The 15,687-nt window shown below is 42.4% G+C and overlaps 2 protein-coding genes and 1 long non-coding RNA gene across 4 annotated transcripts; all 3 read right to left on the reverse strand.

The window, feature by feature from the left end:
• Positions 1-458: 458 nt before the first annotated feature.
• Positions 459-3,259, reverse strand: LOC121403771 (chromosome-associated kinesin KIF4A-like). Its single transcript, XM_041596363.1, has 2 exons — positions 880-3,259; positions 459-787 (listed from the first exon to the last, which is right to left on the reverse strand). The coding sequence occupies exons 1-2, from the start codon at positions 3,257-3,259 to the stop codon at positions 681-683; spliced, it is 2,487 nt and encodes an 828-aa protein (XP_041452297.1). The 3' UTR covers positions 459-680.
• A 2,472-nt stretch (positions 3,260-5,731) lies between these two features.
• On the reverse strand, positions 5,732-8,619 carry LOC121405513. Its single transcript, XR_005968621.1, has 3 exons — positions 7,119-8,619; positions 6,685-7,038; positions 5,732-6,615 (listed from the first exon to the last, which is right to left on the reverse strand). It is a non-coding gene; the product is annotated as an uncharacterized LOC121405513 (long non-coding RNA).
• A 62-nt stretch (positions 8,620-8,681) lies between these two features.
• Positions 8,682-15,603, reverse strand: LOC111077745 (phosphatidylinositol 3-kinase regulatory subunit gamma). Of its 2 annotated transcripts, XM_022372132.2 has the most exons (4): positions 15,493-15,603; positions 15,158-15,406; positions 13,615-14,524; positions 8,682-10,501 (listed from the first exon to the last, which is right to left on the reverse strand). In XM_022372132.2, coding segments are annotated over exons 2-4 (1,527 nt in total). In that variant the 5' UTR covers positions 15,159-15,406; positions 15,493-15,603; the 3' UTR covers positions 8,682-9,885. The 2 variants fall into 2 exon arrangements, with proteins under 2 accessions (XP_022227824.2, XP_022227825.2); XM_022372133.2 differs by lacking the exons at positions 13,615-14,524; positions 15,158-15,406; positions 15,493-15,603 and adding exons at positions 10,667-10,703; positions 10,767-10,941.
• Between the last annotated feature and the right edge of the window lie 84 nt (positions 15,604-15,687).

Raw genomic sequence — 15,687 nt, forward strand, 5'->3', positions numbered from 1 at the left:
CGCGCTCCATTTACAGAAACATAAGAGAGAGAGAGAGAAATTTCTGAACCACATTTGGAGTTGAAAAGTTAATTACGAAAATCACACATTAAAATGTATATACATATATATACATATATTCCGAAATCAAACTCACAGTACTTTCAAAATGTCTCAGATATACACTGGATTCTTCGACTGCTTGGACTTGCTTTGCAATTGTAATTGGATGTAATTGGATCCTCAAAATTACGGAATTCCCGGTATGAAAAACCTGGGAGTCGCGGCTAAAATTAACGAGCTCCAAATGTTTGCAATTAACCACGACACACAAAGATAATAACGATATACTAATTTAAAAAAAGCCGTCCACTAAACAACAAAATTATTTGCGTGTATTTACGAGGGGTTTAATGGAACGCATAAAATAATTTTGGCAATTCAATTTCTGTGTTGTGATTAAAACACCCACCTCTTGTTCCGGTTGCTAACAAAATATATTTACGAAAAATGCAAATCCAAATGCAAATCAATATATGAGGTTGTCGAAGAGTCTTCTTTGAGGAGGAAGATCGGGCGGAGGCAGACACCACGCGGGGTCTAATGGACAGACAAGGAGCAAACGATGGGCAGCTCTGCAAGAAAGAAATGTATGCAAAGAGAATGGTTCCTTGAAGATCGATTTCGCCTGTTCAGTGTTTCTATGAAGGGGTGCTGGTGCCGCCTTGATCCTCGATTGCCGATGTGGCGAGTGGTAATTCTTCTGAACCCTTTTTGCCGGTTCTGCTGCTGGCCTGCTTCTCGCTTTCTACACGGGAACAATTTCAATCGGAAAAAAAGGAAATTTTAAGTTAAAAACTCAAGATTCGGTTGAATTGGAGCCTGGAGCCTGGTACTTGCCTGTGGGCTGACAGAACTCTTCGTTCTTTTGGCTTGTGCCTCTGCTCTCATCGGACTGTTCATTGCAATGTCCGTCCATCAGTTGGGGGGCTTCGTGGGAGCGTAGCAGGAGGCTCAGCTTCTGCGCCAGCTCTTCCTTATGTTCATGGGCCTGGAACAGTTGCTCGGTCAGGGCTTTGATCTGTTGATCCTTCTCTTGTAGCAGGCACCTCTGCTCGGCGTCCAGATTCTGCTGCTCGTATTTCCAGACCGCTTGCTGGCGCCGCTGCAGGACGAGAGCATTGAGCGTCTTCTGGTGGATTTCTCCCAACTCGTAGATGTTCAGTGAAGTGAAGCCCCGCAGGCGACTGTCCAAGTCTTTGATGCTCGCCTTCTGCTGCAAAACGTCCATCTGGGCGTTGCGCATTTCGTGCTCCTCCTCGATCTGGCCCAGCCATCTGGGCTTCTTAGCCTCGTCCATGTCCGCGCTTAACAACTTTTCTTTGACGAAATTGTATTCGTTGGCAATCGCCTGCCGATCCTTCATGTTGTGCTCAGCATCCACCAGGGCGAGGATGACATTCAACTCGTTATCGATCCAGTTGGAAGCGTCCCTATGGTCTTCAATGGCCTTCACTTGGCTCTGAGTCGATGGATGGCTGTGCCGCTTCTTGGTGGCCTGGGCCTCCTCGCACTTTCTCATCTTCTTTCCCTTCTTTGCCGCCTTGCTCTTAGTCTTTCCCTTCGCTGTGCTCTCCGTCTGAGGGTCCTTGCTCTCCACCTGGAGCAGCTGCATATTGCTCGCCATCTTCAACTGGCGGTACTGCTGGATAATCTTCCATTTTGATTCATTTATGGATTTGATTTCGGCGTTAAGTTCACTCAAACTTTTGCGGTCCTCCTTGCGCATCATCAGCTCGTTGGCCAGTGTGAGATGCTTGGTGATCTGTTCCTGCAGCAGTTGCAACTGTTTGGCTCGTGCCTCGGCCGAGGTGTCCTGCATCTTCATGCTGGTCAGCTGATTGAGCAGAGCGCCACCCTTGGCCAAGAGATCTGCGCCAGCTTCCTCGTCGTCGCCATCTCGCTCAGAGTAGTTGCAGCAGACAAAGTCGTACAGCAGTTGCTTCTGCTCTAGACTCTGGTTATGGCTGCGCAGATTGTCGATCAGTTGCAACTGCTCGCTGGTGATCTGCTCCGGCTGGAAGTGGAGCATCTCTGGCACCTCGTCCCCGCGACCGTCGTTCAGCTGCAGATCGTGATACGCCAGCTTTATCTCATCAGCCTGCTCCATGAGGGTCTCGACAATACCATCATCATCCCCACCACCACCACCACCACCACCACCACCACCACCACCACTCTGTTGGTCTTCAGTCGCTGCCGAAATGTCGGGTTCGGTGGAACTCTTTGGCTCGGACTCTCCGGTGGCCTGCAGCTCACTGCGCTGCTGCTGAATGCTGAACTCGTCCAAAAGCGAAATCATGTTGATCACCGGCTTATTTTTAATTTGGAGAGTTCGATTCGCATAGCGCAGGGTGCTAAGGGTCTCTGCCACATTATAGTCGGAGCAACTGACGCAGGCAATCATCAAGGTGATGGAGTTGCCGCCCAGCGACTCCTGCAGGAAGCGCGTCAGCTTCGACTGTCGGTAGGACACGTGTCCAGCCGGAGTTCTGCTGGAGCCCAAAGCGTTGAGCACGTTGCCAAGGGCCAGCAGACTCTTGTTTATGTTGACGCCCTCCTTGAACCGGTCGCCCCTCGTCAAGGTCTTGGTGCAGCGCTCCGAGCCGGCCAGATCCACCAGGTTGAACCTGGACGTCGTCACGGAGTTGGCTCCTTCGCCAGCCAACTTGGTGGCCACAATGGTAATTGTGAATATTGCGTGGGATCGGGAAGACTTCTTGCTCATCGCCGTAGATGCAGTTGTGCGCTTGGCAGAGCCCCATATCAGATGTTTGGTTACCTCCTGGGCGGAGCCAACCTGCAGCTGGGTCAGGCCAGGCATCAGAATTCGGTTCTCCGACTCGTGCATTTTGACGGGACTCTTTCGGGGCGAAAACAGATCGAACGATTGCTCCAGGTACAGCTCCACGAAAGAGCAGCTCACACTGAAATCGTATTCATCCTTCAGCAGTCCAATCTCCTGGAAAATGGTGTCCACTGCCCTCGGGATCACGCCCATATTGTCGTCGGGCACACCACTGCAGGCCGTGTCCATGGTGTAGGTCTTGCCCGAGCCGGTCTGTCCGTAGGCCAGGATGGTCACGTTGTAGCCATCGAGCAATTTCTTCACCTTACCCCGGACACAGGTCTCGAAAATGTCCTTCTGCGTGTCAGTGTGATCGAAAACATGGTTAAACTTGAACCATCTATTGCGATTCACCGAATGAGCAACAATCATTCCGTGCCAAAGTTGCACAACAATGCTGCTACTTCATTTCCCAATGTTGCTGCCACACCACGAAAATGAGGGGAAAGTCTCCACAAAAACACTCTATTCTCCACTGAAAAGAATTGAGAGCAAATTTTGAAAACTCTCCACGAATTGAGAGCAAATTTTGCAAACTCTCCACGAATTGAGAGCGAGTTTTGCAAACTCTCCACGAATTGAGAGTGAATAATATCGATATTTTTATGCGATAAGTGGAGTCTGGCGGTCATTTTGAAGCGTATCTTTATATATAAACAAATAAATTGGAACTTGATTAAATAATATACCGTAAGTATTCTGAAGGACACGACAAGATGCGTTGATATTCCTAATATTCAGTTTACTATTACTAGATAGTTGGCTCTCTCAGCCCTAAACAAATAATTTTATCCGATAGATACATCAATTTTCTAAAAGATTGGCAAGTTTTCAGAAGTTCGTTTCATTGGACTATTTACATATTAAGGTTCAACCCAAACGGCCAAAGCATAAAACGTAAATGTTGACTAAATGTGACGTCAGTGTTGCTGGTCAACCAAGTTTCTTCTATGCGTATGTATATCGTATTTTCTTTAATTGATATTAAATTTATTGTTTTAAGCTCCATTGAAACATTAATAATGCAGTTTTCTTAGATTGAGATGTTTTTTACCTATAAATGCATATGTTTTGTGTTTTATAAATACATTTATCCCGGTTCTAATAACTATTATTGGTACACGTAAGCTGCAAAATTTCGTTAATATCTTTAAAACAGAGCTAAGTAGTTTCTGCATTAATTGGAGCCTGAAATTACCAACAATATCGCAAGTCCATAATATCAATTTTCCCAAGGTATGCAGATTGTTGCTCAGTCCGTGCCAAAGTTGCACAGCAATGTTGCTATTCATTTCCCCATGTTGCTGAAATTTGGAAAAACCACAACGACTTGAGAGCGAAAAAGGTCGGTATTTTTTGTGCGCTAAATGGAGTTTGGCGGTCATTTTGAAAAAATAGATTGAATGTTGATTAAATATAATAGAAAATGTATATTAAGAAGCACAAAACGTAACGCCTGGATCGAAACGTAAGTGGATTCGGAATGTTACGTCATCTGAACACCTGTTTGTTTGTCAACGTATGGACATTTTCGCATTATAGCATAGTTCTAGCATTTGTAAAAGTAGAATTTCTTAAAAAATTTGTTCAAATTTGCTATGAAGTCTAATAAATATAACCAAGGCTTATTAATATTATCTAGCAGTTTTAACTTTATAGCTTTATTGGCGCATAAAAAGTATCGGATGGCATATGAACTAGAACTTTCTAGTGCTGCAAAACGAAATAGTTCTCGCCCATCGATACCATGTACATTCGCAGCCGTTTTTTTTTGTTTTGACCAATTTGTCAAGGAAAATAATGGATGATTAACCTAAGCCGGTGCCACTGTCGGCTGGCCATGTAACATCATCAATTTCTGTGGCTGTAGATCGGCAAGGAGTGTGTTCCCTTCAGATTCCAGCCAATCGATCAGCTACAATAGTACTTGGAGTCGCCAACGCAACCTTCCATTTAGTATCTACAGCAGCTTTGCATCTCATCGGTCCGCAAGAGCTGCGTGTCCAAATCAACTAAAAGCTGGACCACTATTACCTGTACACCAAATAGTATGTGCTGGCGAGGGAGCAACAAAAACCAGCAGGCGCTATCACCGCAAACCACCTCTAATATTGTCACATTCGGTCCGTGTAAATGTAATGCAGAGACCGGAACAGTGGCATCAGAAATTAATCGTACTGCAGTGACGAGAGCTTCACCCATGCCATGGACTCATGCCACAGGTGTATATGGGACACCACGCTGCGAGGCAGTTAGCCAATCCCCGAAAGGCACTCACTCAGATCTCCTCCTCCCTTCCCACAGATCTCCATTTTGGGCAGCTTGTGCCTGAATGCCAATAACAAGGAAATCAAATGAGAAAGCGTCATGAATCGGAAGTCGCAACCTCACGCAAACCCAAAAGCAGACCAACCAAAAATAAGCTCAAATTGGTGTAGTTTTAAATGTATTAATTGTGGACTGGCCTTGATCTCAAATGCCTGAAAGCATCGTCTATCTCCATGTACTTGCTGGTGTCCAAATTATCCAGTTTGGTCTCATGTCAAATTCTTTATTGTACAAAATATATTTCGAATGTACAATGTACTTACATGTATGTATACATTAATGCAGAAATCCAAATCTCAGTAAAAATTATTTGGTGGTCCTGAAGAGGACCGATTTGTATAGAGTGGAGCTCATGCTGCACGTTAAGCCGGATTCGATTTATGGGTTAGCAACTCAGCTATTACCACAGCGCGTGCTATAAATCGTACGGCAGTTTTCACACACTCCTCTCCATGCGTAGTTTATGCAAACTCCTAGACATTCACGCCTCACCAAAGTGGGGAATGGATATATGGATATAGGACTCCCATGTAATGCGGTCGTTGATATAGTTATGCTGAGATTCCACAGTTCGATATTTCAGATTTTACGTGTGCTTTAACACCGTATCCACTCTGCAGTAATTTTTCTAACAATTTTTTTTCCATAGAATTTGAAATTATCTGCCGGCGTTCCTCTAGCCATTCGATTTGCAGGACATTCATCGGAGATAGCCCCCATAAGTCTGTGTAAATTTCCCAGTTTGTTTCCAGGGCAATGCACAAAATGAATATTTCCTTTTCCTAAGAACATCTACTCGTAGGTCGATCGGGATCTTTAATTCTAAACTTTTCCTCCCTTATAACCTTTTCTCTATTCCCCATTCCATTCTTAATATTTCTCTTAGTGTGTAGTACATACTATCTTCTGTACCCACATAATTCTTGGGGTATCCATATCCCATTCCTTTGACTTGGCTCAACTTGTGTTTATGTTTGCACACGAAAATAACTTTGCTCATTATCTTATCCAAATCTTGATGATGCATCACATTGTATGCATAAGAAGGCTTACAATTTCATTGAGGGATCATTTTATTTCCAGAAGCTTTCCGTAAGATGCAACGTAATAAATTGTACGTAGCACATGCCCAAAGAGAAGAATCGGATTGTCTGACGATTCCCATAAGGGAATATGGGAATATGATACTGTAGATATCCAAATTTAAAGGTTTTCCTTCCGGTAAGTCACTCTTCTGCACGCTTTTGTTCTTCTTTGTGTACATAGCATGCGAAATACATCGATGTTTAAAGCTTTGGGGCGCACTTCAATTCTCCGTGGAGAAGAGTTGACCCTCGGACTCTGTCTTTCCCTGCGGTGTAAGCGCAATCCTTTGTTCAACTTTCACCCTTAAGTACAATCTAAAGAGAAGGCAACACCAGTCTAAAGTCAGTTTAAAGTCTGGTCAGAGAAAGGAGATAAATAAATACGGAGAGGAAAAGTTATCTGCTATGCGCCACAAAGATACAAGATCCATATACGCGGCAGCTGAACAAAGAAGTAGATAAGCGAGCGAAAGAGGTACGGTTCCCAATGCCCAAGTAGAGTGACTATGAATATTTCTATGAACTCCTTTAGATGTAAGATGGCATTTCCAAGCAGCTCCTTTCGTTATTGTAGCACCCCTAACCCAGGTCACTCCATGGCCAATTTGGTGGCATCACTCCTGTTATGCATGCTCTGGCTTGTAGTAATCCATACAGTTCCATTGGGCAGCGCGTGATTTTTCGAAATTTCGGCAAGCTCAGCGGAATGCATCGATGGATGACGGACGACGACGATGACTGCCGAGTTGGGAGGAGGAGGGTTCATTGAAAGACGACACCCAATACCGAGAAAACAGCACAAAAAAAGAATACCATACCGTCCAGAGTCTTGAATGTTGAACAAGACCAAACGAAGTGAAGCAGAGCCCCTTTCCGTATCCGAATTATTATTATTTGGAACCATATTTTCAGAACAAAATAGCTTGATGTTTATACATATAGTAGATTCGATTCACTGACGATTTTTTCTTGTTTTTCATTCGTTTTATTATTGTTTCTTTTCTTTCCTTTTTTGTTTTTGTGTTATTTACGAACATTCTGTTTTAGACACAAATACAAATACATACTTAGTTTTTTTTATGCTTTTCGGTTTCTTTTTTCGTTGTTTCTTTTTAAAAAACTACTACAAAAAATTGTTGTTGTTGTTGTTGTGGGTGTTGGCTGTTAGCGCTTAAAGATCCACAACATATAGCTTATGAACTACAACATATAGCATTCTAATGGCATACATACTTAATGGGCATGTATGCGGGTTATACTCATAGTCATATATCAATATACTAATATATATTCATATAAAAAAATACAACAAATTTGCAATTCGTTTCACATTTAGTTTTTATCATTTCTTTTCCTCATCTCTTCTTCCTTTTGTTTCGTTCCATCTCGTAACATCATTCTCGTTTACTTTTAATTTTGTTTGGATTTCTTCCTCTGTTCTGGATCCGGTCGGCGCCAAAAATGCAGACCAATGAAAATCGTAGAGACAGAAGACAAAAATCACAAAACCACCAAAACAACAACAAAAATTCACAAATACATGGTAAATATTTTCATTTAACATTGAGGGCTATGGCAAAAAAACGTCATCATCATTTATCAGCATGATTGATTGCGCATCAATCATATTTTAGAATACATTTAATCTGGTTCTTCTACGTATTGTTTTTTTTCTTTTGTTGAAACGCAATTTTATAAAAAAAAAGTATTAATTGTAAAACTTATAAATACTACAACGTACGAGATCCGATCCGCCGAAATCTCATAGAATTTAAGCAAAATTTAATGAAACACAAATTACAAATTAAATAAATTAAACGTAAATTAAGAGTTACATATAGGCATAAAGTATGCAGAGAATAACTTGTAATATATGCATATATTAATAAAGAGAAATATTTTAAAGACGCTCGTGTGTGTGTGTGTGTGTGTGTGTGTGATCGATTCGATTACGATTTCGATTAGCCAAGGAGAGAATGTATGATCGATTCGAGTCGATTCGATTTCGAAAGCGAAGCCAAAGGAGAATAGAATGCATAGCAGGAAGCTCGAAAGAGGTGATCGAATTCGAATTCGAACGAACATTAAGGGGTGGCTGGCTGGCACAAGAGAACAAAATGGGAACAACAACGGGGGCTATATAATATTACATATAAAGAAATTGCACTCAAATTTTGTGTGTGTGTGTGTGTGTGTGTGGGAAAGAATATATATCTTTTGGACATAACAGAAATTGCACTCAAATATAAATATCTATCTTTTAAAAAGTATTTAAAAGAACTCAAGCAGCCGTTTTTTTTTCTTGCCAATTGCACTTTTTGTTTTGTTTGTTGTTGTTGTTCTCTGGTTGGTGTATGTATGCATGTTTTTTGTACATTTATTCTTTTCTTTGTTTTGCCAATCTGTTTCTGTGTGAGTTCTTAATTTAAAAAAAATGTATATATGTATATATTCATATTGTTTAAAGGAAATTACTATTTTAGCAACAATCGAGTGATCACATCGTTTAAACATACGTACATTTGACTTAAAACTACATCAAAATCAATCATAATATAACAACAAATATTAGAGCCCTGGCCCAGCGGGCACAGGCTGTGTGGGGCTGGGGGGGGGAGGCAGGGGGCTATATGGTTATCAAAACCTTAACCTGAATTCACAAATTTCTTTGTGTGTGTGTGTGTTCCCCTTTGTTTTCGCAGTACTATATATATTTACATGAACACACGACGAAAATGATTTGAAGAAATATCGTAGAATTTCTTCAGATATCTGCTAGAGGGGGTCGTCCCCTTCCCCTACATATACATATATACTATATATAAATATATAACCCTCCCACTCGATGATGACGACAACGCGCAGCGTGATAACAATATAATTAAGGAGCAGGAAAGGGGTGTGGTGTATAGCAGATGTAGCAGGGGTCGCTATTGGGCTGGGGGTGGGGGATGTTACAACAGATGCTTGACTTATCAATTATCACGCGAAATGCAGTATTACAAAAAAGGGATATACACATATACATACATATATCTATATGTGTGTATATATATGTATTTTATTAATAAAAAAATGTGTGTGTTCCTTTGTGGGTTTTTAGCAAGGCTTCTAGCAAGCCTTTTTGCTTGATTATTAACAAAGACCATAAACAAAGAATAGTCTTTCGATTATACACATACATACATATATTTATATATTGTATATATACATATATATATATCTACTATAGTTTAAACAACATCAATATGATCACCAAAACATTGTAATTATTCCTGGAGCCTGGGTTTCTTTTTTGTTTGCGGATGGTCCCCGAAGCAGTTGTACTGCAACGCCATCCATCCATCACACGACAACAAAATATTCATATACGAATATATATATATATCGTATATACACATAGAGATAGAGAGATATATATATATAGCTTTAGAGCGGAGCGCGAGAGGTTAGAGAGAGAGATATAGATATAGATACAATAGATACGATAGTAAGCCTGTGAGGAGGCCTTAAGGGCCTTTTGTGTGTGTGAAGGGGAAGGGGGATGGAGGGTGATGGAGGGGGGAGAGATTTTATGGGGAGTGCCTACTGCGATGTGCTGAAATTTGATGGCGAAATGGAGGCGGGTGGCGTCTCCGTTTCCCCACCATCCACCTGATCCAGATCGGAACGTACCCTGGGCGTCGGTATGGGCGCACTGCTGCTGCCCAGCGATGCCTGGGACGATGCCGCTGCCTCCTGCTCTCGTTCCATCTCCAACTCCTCGAGTATCTGGGCCCTGTTCTGCTCCCAGTAGTACACAGGCAGTCGCAGTGTCGTGGTCAGGGTATCGTTGTGCTCCTCCAGCGAATTGGTGGCATAGTGCTCCACGAGCTTCTTCAGCGTGGGATAAATGTTGTAGGGTGCCGCAAAACCAAAGCCACTCTCCGTCTCATAGATGATGCAATGCTGAACATTACCCTTGCACACAATCGACAGCGCATAGTGGCCAGCATTGCGCACACGAATGAGGAAGGTTCCAGAGGGTGAGCCACGGAGCAGCTCCTCGGCATCACGACGCGTTGCATCCTTCAGGAACCAGTAGGACTCGTCCCTGTGTGGCAGATTCAAGACATTCTCGTACTGTTGCCGCCAATTCGCGAAACCCATCTCGAGTATGGCATTCAGATCTTCTTCTGTGAGATTGAATCCTTTCAGGCGCCTAAGAAAGGAAGAAAAAAAAAAGATTTGTGTTACAGAAATTGTTTAATTTAAGCGTTTGAGTTTTTGAAAGTCTTGTAAGCAGATGTAACGAATGAACTAATTATATATTCGAGGATACAACGAAAATTCTCCAATAAAATTCAAAATAAAAATATTAACCTACTGAAAAACTTGAAGAAAATGTACTCGAAAGACCTCTTCTTCGAATGGTGTTTTATTTAACAATAACTAATTTCCAAATAAATATGGCATTAGGCCCCTACTGTGTGCTATTTCAACTGGACACGAAACTGCGACGATAAAGTTGGGATGACGCTGACGCTGCCGCTGCCACTGCCACTGCCAACCGTTGTTGTTATTGTTGTTGTTGTTGCCGCTGCCGCCGTTGAGTCTACGCTCGTCTAGACCTCTAGGTTTCCTCATCACTGATCAGGCGATCAAAACGGGGAGGGGCTTCGGCTGCTTCGTTCTTTGTGTTGCGACGGCGACTATCCGAAGTGATTCACGTGTAGAAAGAGGTAAGCGATAGTCTCTTTGATACTAGTATCATATCATAAATCTTTGGAACCAGAGCGAACTAAATCAAGATACGAAAACGAAGCTCCACAAAGAGATAGACTCAAAGACCGGGGGACTATTCATTCCACTATCTAATCGTATAACCCAGTCGAAGTCCCAGTTCCAGTCCCAGCCAAGTGGGATCCCTACCCCATGCCCACGTTTTTTTTATTTCTTATCGCCATGAAGGTTCTAATCTTTAAATATTGTTACACAAACCTTGGAGGTTTTTTTTTTTTGCAAAAAAATATAAATGGACATTATATAGTTCATTTAATATATACATCTGTACATATATAATATGTATATATGTATGTATGTATGTAAATACATATGTCTTCCATATGTAGTACATAAACGACAGAACGGAACGGAATTATTAAGCACTTGGCAAACTTTTAAAGCCTGATAAGGAAAGCTATCTTTAGCAAAAAAAGTCGCTCGGCTCTATACCCTTATCTAACCGTCAGAGACTGCCTTTTTTTTGGGCTAGTCATTCGTTTGGTTTGTTGGGGCCACAGTCTAGGTAATGCCCATAGAAACCCCATTAAAGAGAGAGAGCCTGCTACTAAAACCCATTCAACGATGACGTACTACACTGTAAATGACTGTTGCTATGGCGGGGGATCATAGTTATATTGTTTAAGTATTTAATTAGAGAACTTATAGTATCTTAAAGAAGCGGAAAAGTGTTTATAATCGTAAAACAATGAAGTTAGCAAATTGGTTTAAAATAAATGTAATTATCCGTACAAATATTTAAGCAAAAATAGGGAAATTCCGTTCGAATAAGGTTTTTACTCAGATTCGCTACGGATAGATTTAGAACTTTATATGTACCATGTAGATCCAATGGAATAGGATATTTTATGGATTTAACCACCTCTTTAAGGGTTGTATGTATGGAAAGAAAATTTAAGACCGTGTGAGCCTACAAAAAAACTCATGAAAGATCGGGTTTTTGGTACAAATATTCCGTTAAATCATAGACAGATACTATGTGGATAGATCAAAGATGAATAGATGATAGATCTTGATTATAGAAAATCGTATTTATTTTACGAGAAGTTTTATAAATCTTTGGAAAAGATGTAACAGCCGCGAAGCAACGAAATGGGTTATAAAAATATCGCAGTGGAGGCATTGTGAGGACCTTTGCTGGCAAAAGCGAAGCTGGGATCTTTACGATCACGGCAAATCACTTGGGTTACTTCACGTTCCACAACTGTAACCTCGATGAATATGGCAGCTAGAGTCGGAGGAGGGCATCAATAAGATTCCTCTCAAGTTTTCCGATGGAAATCTCAGGTACAACATCAACACCAGAACGGCGGATATTCCGGTGACTCTTCAACTTCCCACGGATCTGTCCTCCGCTGGATCTTTCAGCAAAAGAAGTCTGTAAAGCATTTATAAAAATCCCCTCAAAATACAATAAATTATAGAAACCCCTCAAGAAAAGACTCCAAAAACTACATATATCCCTGGTAGTTTTCCATACATGCTTCCTTATATAAAACGACCTTGGCCACACTTCACATATACATATATGTATGTATGTACAAGTTTCCGCGATAAAAGGGCTCTTTCCTTTAAAAACTCAAGAAATTCTTGGAGTCTTGAACGCTCAATTGAAATACAAAAAAAAAAATAAAAAAATAACAATTGCCATTTACGATAAATACGACCTTGATGTGGCAAAAAAAAAAAGGGGGGAGAGAATATACTTGTATATTATATATTATCATTTTATATGGTCAAGCTATAAAGTGTTCCCTTCCCGCAAAGAAATTTAAATCCAAAGAGACTTTCTAATCAAATCGAATGATAACAGAGGGAACCGAACTGCGACCAAGGTAAATTGGGATTTTCCGCCCCCCAAAAAGAAGGGGGCGATATGCGATAGGAGATACTGTTACTCCCGCTAAGCGGACACGACTAAAGATATATAAAATATATAAGTATATATATACATATGTATGTTAGGGGTGGGGGGAATGCATGTATAGAGGAGTTTCCAGTTAAAGGCTTTTCAGGCACGTAGACCCCCAATGCGCTGGTGCTGTTGCTGTTGCTGCTGGCGTGGCCAAAAACCAAAGCCAAACAGTTAACAATGTTATGCCATTATCATCGGTATCGGTCAGACTTTGGGACTGGCTGACTGCCTGCCGGCTGTTCAGAATGAGCGATCGTCTGTCGACTCGTCTGCTGGCCCGCGTGTAAAATGAGCCAAAGCCAGAACCGAGCAACCGACCGATGATGATGATTTTTGTGCATTAACATTCCCTCAGTGGCTGGCAAAAACTGCCAACTGCAAACTGCAGTGCATGATACCGGCGAGTGACCAGGCCAGAGACACTCACAAACACACAGATACTCAGAGGCTCACACACAATCGAATAGAAGAGGGGTCTTCCATGAGTGTGTGTCTGTCGCTTGGTGGCTAACGGCTGGAGGCTTCTCCACGCTAATCAGCAAACCACTTGGAAAGAGCTTACACATATGAAATGACGTCAACGTGTTCGGTTCGGTATATGTAAGCGTAGCACTTACTCAACATATTTGTCCTTGCGCAACTGCAGCATCTGCAGCTCTGGTTTCGTGGCATTGATCTGACGCTCGAGCAGCAGCTCCTCCTTCTTCTTGCTTTCCATGTAGTGGTTCAACTGCTGAATCTTCTCCTGTATGACTTCGAGCAGGGCCAGGAGGTGGGCCTGGTTCTCCTGGAGGTTCTGTCGGGTATTGGCATTGTTGCTGCAGGCCGAAGCGGAGGGGCCAGCCGTACCAGCGGCCGAGCCGAGTGTGGAAGCTCCTCCGATTTCCGTTGCACTGCTCTCGCCGGCGGGTGTCTTCATCACCGATTCGTTGAGTTTGATTTGATCGCGAAATATCTTCTCGGCATTCCCAAACACGCCCTGATGCAGCTTCTTCTCCTGCAGCTCCTCGCGAATGGCATTGAAGGAGTTCTTCTTCTGGTCGAGGCCCTGTTCAACCTTCTGCAGCATCTGCGAGGTGCGTATAAACTCGTTGCTCAGCAGCGCCAAATCTCCATGCGGATGGGCGTCATCCTCCTCGTAGGCTCGCACAATCGGATGGCTTAGCATTATGTCCAGCGTCTTGTTGTACATTTTCAGGGAGTTGGCCTTGTAAAAGTTTACCATTTCCACCACCGAATTGAACAGTTTCTTCTCAATGAACCCGTACATGCCATTGATGTTGCAGATCTTGATCAGCTTCTCGTTCCCGTCCATCATCAGTGTCAGTGTGTATTCCCCCTTCTTGGAGAGCGCATCGCGCACCAGAAAGCTGCCATCGGGCATACCGTGCAGTATATTCTTTGCCTCATCGCGGGTAATTGGACCCCAATACCAGGGCGCCATCCGAAGCTCTTCCTCATAGGGATCGACCAGCGATCCGGGAGCCTGCGGCCGCATCGTCGAGTAATGCAGCGGTGAGGGTTGCACTGCAGAGAGAAGAAAAAGAAATGGTTGCAAGGGAAAAATTATTACACAGTTGAGAGATATTTTAACGATATTAACTACATAATAATAAGGAGGTCTCACAACGAGCTCGTCGCTTGCAATAAACTAGCATCAAATTCATGGGAGATTCAGAAGCTACGGGACCTAAGAGATATTTTGGATCTATGAGTCTAACACCAAGAGATCTCTACCCAATAGAGGTTCACAGAAAAGATAGATCTAGAGGTTCAAAGCTACATAAATCATAAACTCTTCAAATTATATTAGAGGGTAATAGATAGGGTCTTATCTTTCCATTGAATTTACAGTTTAACATGGAGATGTCCGTATGCAACAAACCCCAAAAGACTACACAAAAGATATCTCCAACCCAAACTCTCTCTCTCTCTGTCTCCCTCTCTAAGCAAATCAGATCTCAGCCCCAAAAAAAAAAACCTCTCACAGATAGTACGATATGCAATAGAGGTACGGTACACATGTAAGCGCTTATAGCGTTTATAGTGGCGTCCCGGCTCTCGCTTGTTGCCAAGCGCTCTCGCTCTGGCCATGCCGTCCGTGCCATCTTGGGCAACCCTGTAGCGAGGGGGGCGGGGAGCGACGAATTTGGTACTCACTTGTGTTGGCTGTTTTATTTGTCTCTGGGGGATGGGGGGGTGAGGGCAGAAGCAGGAGGTTTGCTGGTGGCGGCTTAGTTTTGATTATTGAATTTTGATTCGCGTATTTTCTTGTGGTGTGTTAATTTCACGCTTATAGCTCGGCACTACCACTACCGGAGGAGCACACACATCTTTCTATTCTCGATTTCGCGGAGACACGCACACACACATAAACAGCCAAACCACTAATACTACGGCAATACGACACTGGTTAAAAAATAAAAAGGCTCTAATGTACAGGATTCGTATGATTTTGTGTGATATTTCTCGATAATTGTGTCTAATTTCGTTACTTTAGTTCTGTGTTTATGGCCGGGCTTGTGGGGTAAACTTAAAACATTTTATACGGCACTTTTGGACGACACCATTTTTTTTGGGAAGAAATCGTGCGGCGTGGTGTTGGTTAACGTGATGTTCCACGTGATAGTCGGCATATCGATATATATTTTGTTACAATATATTTTTCGAATTTGCGATTTTGACACTGT

The sequence above is a fragment of the Drosophila obscura genome, unplaced genomic scaffold (genome assembly GCF_018151105.1).
Source record: "Drosophila obscura isolate BZ-5 IFL unplaced genomic scaffold, ASM1815110v1 contig_14, whole genome shotgun sequence".
NCBI lineage: Eukaryota > Metazoa > Arthropoda > Insecta > Diptera > Drosophilidae > Drosophila > Drosophila obscura.